A 12385-nucleotide genomic window follows, 5' to 3' on the forward strand; every position below is an offset into this window, starting at 1 on the left:
TATTGATGTCGTTGTTGAATAGGACAGAGAGAAATGGAGAGAGGGGGGGAAGATGGGGAGAGAAAGACAGACACCTGCAGACCTGCTTCACTGCCTGTGAAGCGACTCCCCTGTAGGTGGGGAGCCTGGGGGCTGGAACCGGGATCCTAACGGTGGTCCTTGTGCTTTGCACCACTGCCCGACTCCCTGCTTTTCCTTCTTATCCAGCTCCTTCCCTTTGTACCTCTGCACTTGAGTTGTCTGTCTTGGGAAAGGGACTGAATTAATAACGGAGTCTAATAGAGAAGAGGGAGGAGGCTTATATTCAGTGTACCTCTTGTGATAATCCTCGAGACAAGGTCACATATGTTATGAATTTTACAAAACACTTTGCTTACATGTCTTATTTTAATCTGTACACTAGTCCGTTAGTGCATATTTTCCTCTTCCTCTGTTTAATATATGAGGAAGTTATGGGTGTTGAAGATCTCTGAGACTTGTTTTAATTTAATTTAACTGGAGAGTCTTTATGTTTTCTGATTGTTGATTGAGTTATCAGTTGTCAATTTATTGGCATTTTGTTTTTATTTTTCAAGTGATGGCCAGAAAATGAGCAAACGAAAAAAGAATTATCCAGACCCTCTTTCAATCATCCATAAATACGGTGCTGATGCCCTCAGGTACAAGCGTTGTGTGTTAACTCTTAACCTCCAAAATGACTTTATAAATAATAAGGACATTTTAAAAATGGGAGATCTTCTGGAGGATGGGGCCCTGTATAGGGTTGCAGTTAGCAGCCAGGCCCCTTCGGGGCTAGTTGCTGAGTGCTTTTGCCTAATTCTTGATGGTGTTAGAATTCTTTTATGTCATTTGTTTTAATTCTTACCTCTCAAATGAGTCATTTATACTAGGGCAGATAAAAACCAGACGCTCAGCTAAAGCCGTGCTGCCCACCTGAGGTGGAATGCAGCCATTCTCCTACCCCAGTTGTCTGCTGGTCCTGCGCAGCTCTGCTGACAGTTCAGGCTCCATCTTTGTGGCGAGAGGATGAGAAGTTCTTTGAACCCTGGTGCCTGCACATGGTCTCCTGGGAGAAGAGCCTGTCTTCCTCAGTGTGCACCATTCTCGCAGGTTTTTTTCCTATTACATTTGACTTTTATTGATTTCTTGAGTAGAAGAGTGGATAGAGACACTTGTGAAGCTTTCTCCCTTTAGGTGAGGACCAGGGCCTTGAACCCAGGCCCTTGTGTTGTAGGTTAACTTAAAGGGGGGTTAGTGGGGGCTGCGGCATGTAAAAGGATTCACTACAGGAAGCTGGGGACTGGTTTAAACAATACAAGGTTTATTAGGGTGAAACAGGTAAAAAGGCAAAACTTATCAAGGGTTAAGAGTACGCTAGGTCCATAAAGTCTGAGTATAGTTACCAAAAGTTTAGTCCCATAAGATAAACAATTTTCAGCTCTGGTAAAGGTTGCTCATGGCTGTAGAGGGGTCTAAAAGTTTACCGGCTAGCAGAGTCACACGTGTTCAGTTCCCAGGAGAAGTAGCCATGGCGGACACCTGATACACCTCCACCGAGATGCTTCTGGCCAGGAGAAGAAGCAACAGCCAAAAAGAGACTGACTTCTGGCCGGCTGTACTTTTAAGTCTATTCAGTTCACCTATAATGCTTTGTACACCAGCACAGACTGGATCCACCCACAGTCCACCATGCGCCTACGTAGATCACTGCATACTCTGTCCCCAAAGCTGGCATCAGCACTGTGCCAGGGCTTCTATCCATGGTTGCCGGTATACTGCGTCACCACACCCTTGCACATTGTAACATGTACACTCAACCAGGTGTGCCACCACCTGGTTCTGGGTTCAGTGCTATAATTTGTGGGAGTTACATTTCTCCTTTCTTACTTGCTAGGTCTCACACGTAAAGTAAAAGGTTTGTTAACAGTTTTAAATTGACAAGAAGAGTACTGAATAATTGCCCATTGTGTAGAAAAAGCTGCTAGTCTTGGTTTTACCCTCAACACGTTAGGTAATATTATCTGGTTTACTGTCTGATTCCTTTCCCATGCAGTTTCTGTTTTCATTCAGGTTATATCTGATTAACTCCCCTGTGGTGCGAGCAGAAAACCTCCGCTTTAAGGAGGAGGGTGTGCGAGACGTCTTGAAGGATGTGCTGCTCCCCTGGTACAACGCCTACCGCTTCTTCATCCAGAACGTCCTGCGGCTGCAGAAGGTAAGGTGTGGGGTGGAATCCGCACGTGGTGGTGGGGTGAGGACTGGAGCACTGAGTACTGGGAAGACCACAGGTGAAGGGTCCCCTCTGTAAAGACAAGAATCCTGCCTGTGGATGGGCTACATAGAATGTACATTTGTCAGTCAGTTCTTGGTGCTGGAGATAACCACAGTGGGCAAGTCCGACTATGGTGAAACCAATGGCACTGGTGTCCAGGGGAGCCAGTGATGAGGTCAGTGATGAGGTCAGCTACTGTCAGAGTGGCTGCCTGCAAACTTGCAGTTGCTGGACTGGGCAAAAAAAAAAATCAGCTTGGCTGCTGTGCTGATCCCTGAGGTGCTGCCTAGAGCAGGAACAGCTCCAGTGACCTTCAGGGTTGAGGGAGATTTTGTAAAGCAAAAAGAAGAGATAGAATGACACCTTTAAAAAAAAATAATTCCTGATACTTGTTTTCTGCTTATAGGTAATTATCCAATTCTAGGTGGTTCTTCCTCCCTCCCTCCCTTCCTTGCTTGCTTGCTTCCTTTCTTTATCCTGAGCACTGTTCAGCTCTGGTTTAGGGTGGTGCAGAGGTTTGAACCTAGGACTTTGGAGCCTCAGGCATGAGAATCTGTTTGCATAACCACTATGCTATCTAACCACGCTGCCCATAGGTAGTTTTATTATTTTTTTTCCTCAGGTTTGAAGTTTCTAAATGGTATCTGTAGATTTTATGATTTGTTTTTGCAGGGAAAGGAGGTTGGGGAGTCTGCTTCTTTCAGATTAATTTAAAGAATTTCTCTATAATAATATATGTCCCAAGCATGACAAAGTATTTCACTGATTTTCATTTCCTAGGAGGAAGCGATTAAATTCCTCTACAATGAGAACACGGTTAAAGAAAGTGCCAACATCACAGACCGGTGGGTCCTGTCCTTCATGCAGTCACTCCTTGGGTTCTTTGAGACTGAAATGGCAGGTGTGTCTCACGTGGGCCACTCTTCATTGTCTCTTTATCTGTAACTGTTTTTCTTTGTAATTTTACTGGACATTTCATAGAAAATTCAAGAGATCTAGAGTGGTGGGCAACTGTTTCTTTTAAAGGCTTGCTTATGTTCGAGAAAGGCCAGAGCACCCTACGACTCAGCATGGGCCACACTGGGGTTGAACCGGAAACTGTGAGCTCTGTGCTCTACTGCTGAGCAGTTTCTCTCGCCACTTGCACTCTCAGGTGCAGTTCTGGTAGGGTTTGGTAGCTGGAGAAATGTACTTCTTCAACACTTTGGGAATTACCTTGGTTGGTGTTCAGTAGCCTCACATCTCTTCAGAACTCTATATGGTCAATGAAATCGTGGCTTGAGCTTCAGTGATGGACAACTGGATTTAAACTCCAGCAAATCACTGAAATGCCTGGGGTGGGCTTGGTAAAGCAGGTGGGCAGAGGGAAAGGAGAGATGACTTTGTGTATCTACCCTGGCAAGGTTAATATCCTCCCCAGCCTTGAGGCTGCTATTCCTCTGCTCAGAAGGAACGCCACTCCAGTGACTTCAAGGGGCAGTGTCATCCTGTTATGTAGCAGGTATGGCCTGGCATATACACTTCCAGCAGGGATGATTTGCCTGGAACTAGAGGTCAGGCAACAGTTGGACATACCAGCTAATTCCTGGAGGATGCTGGGCTCTAGAGTTAAGCTGCTCTGTTCAGTTCCTGCCTCCACTAACCTGTTGAGTCTGTGCCCTCAGCTTCATCATTTTAGGATTTCTCAGTAACGTGCTTGAAGAGATGGCAGCTAATGAGCTCAGGATCACCTATGTATAAATACTGTGTATGGCCTCACCTTCTAAGAGTTGATGCTGAGCACAGCGAATTTTGGCTTACTAAAAAGTGAGAAGTGTGGTGGGGGTTGATAACATAATGGTTATGCAAAGAGACTCTCATACCTGAGCCTCCGAAGTCCCAGGGTCAATCCCCTACACCACCATAAGCCAGAACAGATCTGGCAAGGATGGAAAGAATGGAGGGAGGGAGGAAAAGCATAGGGAATCCTAGAAATAACTTAGCAGACATCTTTCATTATAAATTAGACCACTAGGGAGTCGGGCAGTTGCGCAGAGGATTAAGCACAGGTGGCGCAAAGCGCAAGGACAGGCCTAAGGATCCCGGTTCGAGCCCCTGGCTCCCCACCTGCAAGAGAGCCGCTTCACAAGCGGTGAAGCAGGTCTGCAGGTGTCTATCTCTCTCTCCCCCTTCTGTCTTCCCCTCCTCTCTCCATTTCTCTCTGTCCTATCCAGCAACATCAGTAACAACAATAATAACTACTACAACAATAAGGGAATAAATAGATATTTTATAACCTTTAAAATAAATAAGGCCCCTAAACCTGAAATCACTTTTGTAAAGTCAAACCAAATATTGATATTGCCCTGGGGCTTGACTCAAATTGTGCTTATTCATTAGTTTTACTGTAATTCTTGTGTTTGTGCAACAGAGAATACTATCTCAGTTCTAAGGCCAGTGTCCTGGGTCTCATCTCCCCAGTACTCACTACCGAAACATTTCTCCAAACACTGACACGTGTTCCTCGTGAGAAAGAATTATACACTTGCTGGAGACACGTTTGCCTCTGTGAGGCCTCTGGCATCTCATTATAACTTTCTGCATGTTATCTTGGTTGGTAGAACATAGTGACAAGAAGTCAGGCTTGGGTGGCACTGCCAGGGGCCTGGACTCAGGACTTGTATCACAGGTCAGAAGCTCTACCCAGTGTTCCACCTCCTGGGACATGGTAATATTTCTTACCCGGCCTGATCAGTGGCTCTTACTTTCAGCTTACAGACTGTATACTGTAGTGCCTCGTCTGGTCAAGTTTGTGGACGTTCTAACCAACTGGTATGTCAGGATGAACCGCAGGAGGTTAAAGGTACGTGCGTACTGCCGTTGTGGAAGACAGATGGTAGGAAAGTTTAGGAGCTGAGGAAAAAAAAAACTTAAATGCTTTAGTTCTTGAAAATGCCTTTTATATTGCATATTAGTGACATTTATCTGCACTCCAAAGATAATGGCCTGTCAGTTGTGCGTGTCATTTTGTATACTTTAAAAGCACAGCTGTGTACATTGCACATTCAGGGGATATCTTCGTCTTATAAGACTAAACCAAGCAGATCTCTCAGAATCTAAACTCCAAACCCATCTGTATGCTTGTAAGCATCAGTAAGATGGTGATCACAGGATGGACATCTCCTTGCTTTTACCTGTAAGGAGCTGGTTGTTTACTGGTAGAGCTCGTCCTTAGTTTCTGTTGGGGATTTAGAATGAGTGAGCATGAGTCCTCGCTCTAAAAGAGAAAACTGCAATGGGGCACTCCTGTTTTACTACATGTACCACAGTGCTAAAGGGCCCAGGTTCAAACCCCCAGTCCCCACCTGCAGGGATGAAGTTTCACTACAAATTTGTTGCATGTGTCTCCCTCTGTCTCCCTTCCCCTCTCAATTTTTGTTCCAAATAAGTAAAAGAAAGGACGAGTGTAAATATGCTTAAATAACAGTGTACAATCTAAGTAGTGAGAGATGCCCAGAGCACAGGCCTTGTGAAGGCTCCCACTACCTGTTAGTTCTACCTTGTGTTAATCAAAACCTATAGCAAAGCAGTAATGGCACCTTGTTAAATGTGTGTGTGTGTGTGTGTGTGTGTGTGTGTGTGTGTGTGTGTGTGTGTATGCGCACATAAGTCTAGGACATGCACTAAAATGTCTAGTAGCTGTCATTAGATGACCTAGTGATGATTGCATTTCTTTATTAGTGTCTTTGTTTTTACTGCAACAAATAGGAAGAATTATTAAGTATACATTATATACTTTGTTTTAAAACAGGAAATCTTACCCAAAGGTACTCATTTTTTTTCTTTCTGCCCTTTTTTGTTATTTCTTTTTTTAATTTAAGATTTATTCATTGATAAAATGGGAGAAGAGAAAGCTAGAGGTCCACTCCAGCATATGCAGTGCCAGACTCAAGTTGGGGACTTATGTGTACCAGTTAGGCATTCTACCCACTGGCCATTTCCTGGGCCTCTTAAAACTTGTCAACAGCCCAGGAGGTGGCACAGTGGTAAGAGCATTGGGCTTAATTTTCTGTTAATGGGCCAGCAGCGTAGTCCACCTGGGAGAGTAGCCTGTCTCACCGTGCACACAACCCAGTTCAGACCCCAGTCCCCACCACAGTGGCAGAAGCTTTGGTGCTGTGGTGTCTCTCCCTCTGTCCCTACCTCTGTGTTTCTTTCTGTAATATGAAAAGGTTAGCCTGGAGCTCACTGAGGCTGGGTCTTTTTTTTTGTTCCTTGTTAGCAATAATATCTGTACTGTGTGTGAGCCCCACCGTCATTGTTCAGGCTTTCCAAGAACAATTTAATATTGTTTCTTTTACATTTCTAGGGTGAGAATGGAGCCGAAGATTGTGTGATGGCCCTGCAGACCTTGTTCAGTGTCCTGCTCTCTCTGTGCAGACTGATGGTAAGGATCTAGCCTCGTGGTCTGCTTCTTATACCCTCCTATGTAGTGGCCTCCTCTACCCCGATCTCTGTCTCTGTGTGTTCCATCTTGTTACACCTGCAGTAGATGTAGAATTTATTTTTCCAACTAACATAGAAACACAGAAATAGCACGCAAGGACTAAGAACCATTAGCTTTTCTGGAGATGTTGCTTAGTGATAGAGCGAATAATTTGGCTTATGAAGTCTCGGGTTCAGTTCTTGACTCCAAACCAAATAAAATTGGGTTCTCTTAACCACCGGCAGCATCTCTCCACTCGAGTATATCTAAGCCTGACTGCCAGTTTCCTTTGAATACCATTCTTCTTAATTGGCATTCCTCTGATTGCTTCTTGAGCTAATATGCCAAATATATCACTAATTCATTTCATATAAAACATGACACTAAACATGTCTTTTAATTGACTTTTTGAATTTTATTTAATTAATAAGACCAAGAGAAAGAGACATACCTGAAGCACTGCTTCACCATTTAGTGAAACTTCCCCCAGCAGGTGGGGGTCTAAGGGACTTGACCCAAGCGCACAACCGCCAGGCCCCTGTGTGTCTTTGCTGATGAGGGGAGGGAGGACACCAGAACCGGAGGCACTGGCATATGCAGCGCCAGGGATCAAACTCTGGATCTCAGTCTTACTGGTCAAACATTAACATTAAAAAAGTTTATTCATGTGGTCCGGGAGGTGGCGCAGTGGATAAAGCATTGGACTCTCAAGCATGTGGTCCTGAGTTCAGTCCCCGGCAGCACATGTACCAGGGTGATGCCTGGTTCTTTCTCCTACTATGTTTCTCATTAATAAATAAATAAAATATTTTTTTAAATTTTGTATTCATTATTGGAAAGAGACAGAAATTGAGAGTGGAGAGGAACATAGAGTTGGAAAGAGACACAGAGACCCTGCAGCCCTGCTTCACCACTCATGAAGCCTTCTCCCTGCAGGTGGGGACCAGGGGCTTGAACCTGGGTCCTTACACACTGTAATGTGAGCACTTAACCAGGCACCACCTGGCCCCCTAGATGGAGTTTCTCAGGTGGGGATATTTGGTCCTTTGGATGTGGGCTTTCCTGGCATGTGTCCGAATCTCGTCCTTTAATACAATGTTGCCCTGGGATACTTTCTCCCCGGACTATACTTCTGCGAAGCTCCACGGATGTCTCCCTCTCTCCAAATTCAGGCGTCTCCCTTGTCTTTCATAGAACATGCTCAGCAATCACGAGTGCCCCGTTCCGTATATTACTGTGTCGTCGTACAAAATGTGTAATTACTGGTTTGACTGAGATGAAATAATAATGAGGTGTTGTTTTCTGTCCTTATGCAGGCCCCCTATACACCCTTCCTTACTGAACTCATGTACCAGAATCTAAAGATGCTCATTGACCCTGTTTCTATCCAGGATAAAGACACACTCAGCATCCACTACCTCATGCTGCCCCATGTTCGGTAAGAGTCAGATACACATCAGCAGAGCCTTGGCACTGGGCGGGGAGCCCCTCACTCGTGTTGTGGCCCAACTTCTTGCTCCAACCCATCCAGACAACCTCCTCCTAGAGATGCTTCTTAGCCTCTGCAGAATAAGTAGTGTGCTCCATACTGAATCCCACTGTGCTGTGGCAGGTGGCACCAGGACAGGCTCTTTGTGGTCACGTCCTAAAGATGGCCACTGGCCATCAGAACCTGCCTTGCTGCCTCTTCCTTGCCGTGTACCCCAGATGTCTTGTGCCTGCACATCACCTCTCTGCCTGCCCTCTTCTCTCACGCATGCCTGTTGTTTCGGTTCTTTTAAATCTAACGCCTTCCATATGCCACCGCTACCAATCAGAGAGGAATTGATTGACAAGAAGACAGAGGATGCAGTGTCCAGAATGCAGTCTGTGATTGAGCTTGGACGTGTGATTCGTGACCGGAAAACTATTCCAATAAAGGTTTGAGATTTTTGTTTCTATTTTATGTTATATAAAATTGTTCTTAACCTATAGAGAGAACTTCTGGGGAGTCGGGCGGGAGCACAGCGGGTTAAGCGCAGGTGGTGCAAAGCGCAAGGACCAGCGTTAAGGATCCTCACCTGCAGGGGAGTCGCTTCACAGGCAGTGAAGCAGGGCTGCGGGTGTCTTTCTCTCCACCTCCCTGTCTTCTCCTCTCTCCATTTCTCTCTGTCCTATCCAAGAACGACATCAATAATAACAACAACAACAACAATAATAACTACACATTAAAACAACAAGGGCAACAAAAGGGAATAAATAAATATTTTTTTTAAATAAATAAATTGTTAAAAGAGAGAGAACTGCTAACAGCATTTTTTCCCCCTCTGATTCATTAGTGGTATGAATAGCTAGGTATTAAATGCATTTGATTAATCTTAACCTTGGAGTTCAGTTAAAATCTATTTTATTTCCCTGCAATTTAGAAGATTGGTTGCTCAGTGAACTGTCCTTTCTGTTTTCCCCCTAGTACCCTTTGAAAGAAATTGTCATTATCCACCAAGACCCAGAAGCTCTTAATGATATCAAGTCTTTGGAGAAGTATATCATTGAGGTAAGACGGATGATTTGACTGTGTGGTCCAGGAAGACTTTTTATAAAAGTATTTTTATCGTTTTATTGAGTCTTAAGTACAGTTTTGACATAGGTACGATCTCGACTCCCTGTGACAGGTGTCTGCGAACTCTCACCCCAACTTGAGTCCATTTCCACTACCATGCACTGTAGCCCAATATCCTCTCCAGAGTCTTGCTTGCAGGTTTTGGCTATCACCATTTGTTGAAGAGACTCTGCTTTCCCGATTTAATATTCTGGGCACCTTTGTCAAAGATCAGATGTCCATACATGTGGGGGATGCCACAACTTTTGTAGCCATTCATCTATCATTGGACATCTTGAGTAGCTTGCAGGTTTGGGTTATTATAGCTTGTGTTGCTTTGGACATAGGTATGCACAGGCCTCATTGGATAAGTAGGTGTTTTTGTTGGGGTAAATCCTCAGGAGAGACACTGCTGAGTCAAACTTTAGGTCCGTTTCTAGTGTCTTAAGGAGCCTCCAGCTGGTTTTCACAAAGAGTTGAACCAATCTGCATTTCTCCAGCAGTGTGGAAGGGTTCCTTTTCCCTCTCACCATCTTCAAATCTTCTTGTCCCTCTCCTTTTTTGTGATTGGATTTGATTTGATTGATTGGATAAAGACGGGGAATGAAGAGATAGAGAACAAGAGAGAGCCTGCAGCACTGCTTCACTGCTAATGAAGTTTCCTCCCCACACCAGGTCGGTTCTGGAGGCTAGCATGTGGGTCCTTGAGCATGGCAGTGATGTGCTCAAAGTCTTATTGTTGTCTTTATTTGCATTTCTCTGATAATCAGTGACTCTGAGCTTTTTTTTTTTTCTCATACTATCTCTTGGCCCTCTGGATTCTGTCTGTCTTCTCCCCATTTTTTAATGAGGCTATTTGTTTTTTTGTTGCGGGGTTGTAAGTTTCTTTATTTTTCAGCCCGGGAGTTGGCACAGTGGGTTAAGCATTGGACCCTCAGGCAGGAGGGCCATGTTACATACATACATGTTACATTGCATAGTCTTACCTGGTAGAGTGCATACCTTGCCATACATAGGGTCCTGGGATTTGGGCCTTGAATTGATATGGAAGCACCACAGGCTGTATTGGGGGCCTCAGTGGGTGGTACTGGTGTGTGTGGTGTCTCTCTTTTCTCTGTATCTTTCTCCTTTCTCCTGTCTGTCTAAATAAAAATATAAACAAAACTGCATCTGGGATTCCACTAAACAATATTATACAAGGCCCTGGACTCATTTCCCACCTCCACAGTAAAAAAAATAAGTAAGAAAGGGAGTTCATGGGAGTCGGGCAGTAGTGCAGGTTAAGCGCACGTGGCGCAGTGCTCAAGGACCAGCGTAAGGATCCCGGTTTGAGCCCCGGCTCCCCACCTGCAGGGGAGTCACTTCACAGGTGGTGAAGCAGGTCTGCAGGTGTCTGTCTTTCTCTCCCCCTCTCTGTCTTCCTCTCCTCTCTCCATTTCTCTCTGTCCTATCCAACAGCGACGACATCAACAACAATAACTACAACAACAAGGGCAACAAAAAGGAAGTAAATATTTAAAAAAAAGAAAGGGAGTTTATATGTTAGGAAACAGGCCTATTTAATCTTATGAACTGCATAAATGTAGCAATTTTTGTTCCTTAATTTATTCTTTAATTAATTAATTTATTTATTTATTACCAGAGCACTGATCAGCTCTGGCTTGTGGTGGTGGTGTTGAACCTGGGACTTTGGAGCCTCAGGCATGAGAGTCTCTTTTCATAGCCATTATGCTATCTACCCTCTGCCCAAATGTATCATATTTTGGCCATTTGTTTTGTTTCCATTTCTGAGGGTAAATAATCATGCTGTGAAAGTTCACGTACAAGAGCTTGTGGTCATACATTTTTGTTTGTTTCTTCTCATCAGGAGTTGAATGTTCGAAAAGTTACTCTGTCTACAGATAAAAACAAGTATGGCATCCGCCTGAAGGCAGAGCCTGATCACATGGTCCTTGGGAAACGTCTGAAAGGAGCCTTTAAGTCGGTGATGGCGTCCATCCAGCAGCTGAGCAGCGAGGAGCTAGAGCGCTTCCAGGAGACTGGTGGGTTTGTCTACTGCAACAGCCGTCTTTTGTTTTGGTTTTCTAAACCTTTTCATTTGTCTGGCACTGGCATTTAAGAGTTGAGTGAGGCAGACATGATCTTTACCCTCCTGATGTTATGTTGACAGTGGTCTGGACAGAAGCTGATAGGCTAACACGAGAGCAGGGAAGGACACTCAGCCCCTCTTTCACTTGAGAGCCATTCCAAGTGTCCAGACTTCTGAGAAGTTATGTAAAGTAGACATTGCAGCTCAACGTGCGTCACGGTGGATAAAGTGTTGCACAGTAAACGCTGGTGTAGATTTAACCGTCCTTGAAGCAGCATGGCATGACCTAAGCAGTGTCCCACATCCTTAGCAGCATGAGTACTGAGGAAGTGGCCTCTGAGTGCTGTGACGTTTCCATCGTAAGTCACACAGTCATGGCAGCCAAATGACTTCCTGCGCCAGTACTGTTAGATGTTTGAGTAACGGTGGCAGTTGGTTCTCTCAATAGGGAGCATTGTTGTGGAAGGCCACGAATTGCACGGAGAGGACATCCGTCTCATGTACACCTTTGATCAGGCAGCAGATGGGACTACGCAGTTTGAAGCACACTCAGATGCTCAGGTATTTTTCTCTTGCTCAGAACGTTTCCTTACCAGTAGATGAGAACATAAGAGGAGACTGTGCCCGTCCTGACAACTGCCTCAGTGTAAACTAAGCCAGTTACTCCTTTCCACTTGTCTAGTATATGCTCTTAGCTTAGTCAATTCCTGTAGAGGGCATACTGGTCCAGGTTCAAGACTCTGGCTCCACACGGGAACACCATGCATGTACAGAGAAGCTTCGTAAGCGGTGGAGTGGTACAGAGGTTTCTCTCTCCTCTGTGGTTTAAAAACAAAAGAAAGCCTTTTGTGTAGGCCTCTCATAGTGTGCCGATTCCAGAGTGAACTGAGACCTCAAACCATTGCCCAGCCCCCTCCCAGTGAGCTGTGAGCACTGAGTGAGGTCATACAGTCAGAATGGAAAATTTAAATATGTATGTAA

At 44.8% G+C, this 12385-nt stretch overlaps 1 protein-coding gene across 3 annotated transcripts in view; it reads left to right on the plus strand.

Moving 5' to 3' along the window:
* Nucleotides 1-12385, plus strand: part of IARS1 (isoleucyl-tRNA synthetase 1) — a 48470-nt gene that overhangs the window by 23085 nt on the left and 13000 nt on the right. For all 3 annotated transcript variants that reach the window (XM_016190845.2, XM_060200603.1, XM_060200602.1), the window contains exons 18-27: nucleotides 576-659; nucleotides 2071-2215; nucleotides 3053-3173; nucleotides 5023-5114; nucleotides 6621-6698; nucleotides 8054-8175; nucleotides 8555-8657; nucleotides 9187-9270; nucleotides 11183-11357; nucleotides 11853-11965. In XM_016190845.2, coding sequence (XP_016046331.1) covers nucleotides 576-659; nucleotides 2071-2215; nucleotides 3053-3173; nucleotides 5023-5114; nucleotides 6621-6698; nucleotides 8054-8175; nucleotides 8555-8657; nucleotides 9187-9270; nucleotides 11183-11357; nucleotides 11853-11965 — 1117 coding nt within the window. The remainder of the gene's footprint in view (nucleotides 1-575; nucleotides 660-2070; nucleotides 2216-3052; nucleotides 3174-5022; nucleotides 5115-6620; nucleotides 6699-8053; nucleotides 8176-8554; nucleotides 8658-9186; nucleotides 9271-11182; nucleotides 11358-11852; nucleotides 11966-12385) is intronic.

Source organism: Erinaceus europaeus, chromosome 10 (assembly GCF_950295315.1).
Source record: "Erinaceus europaeus chromosome 10, mEriEur2.1, whole genome shotgun sequence".
NCBI classification, from domain to species: Eukaryota; Metazoa; Chordata; class Mammalia; order Eulipotyphla; family Erinaceidae; genus Erinaceus; species Erinaceus europaeus.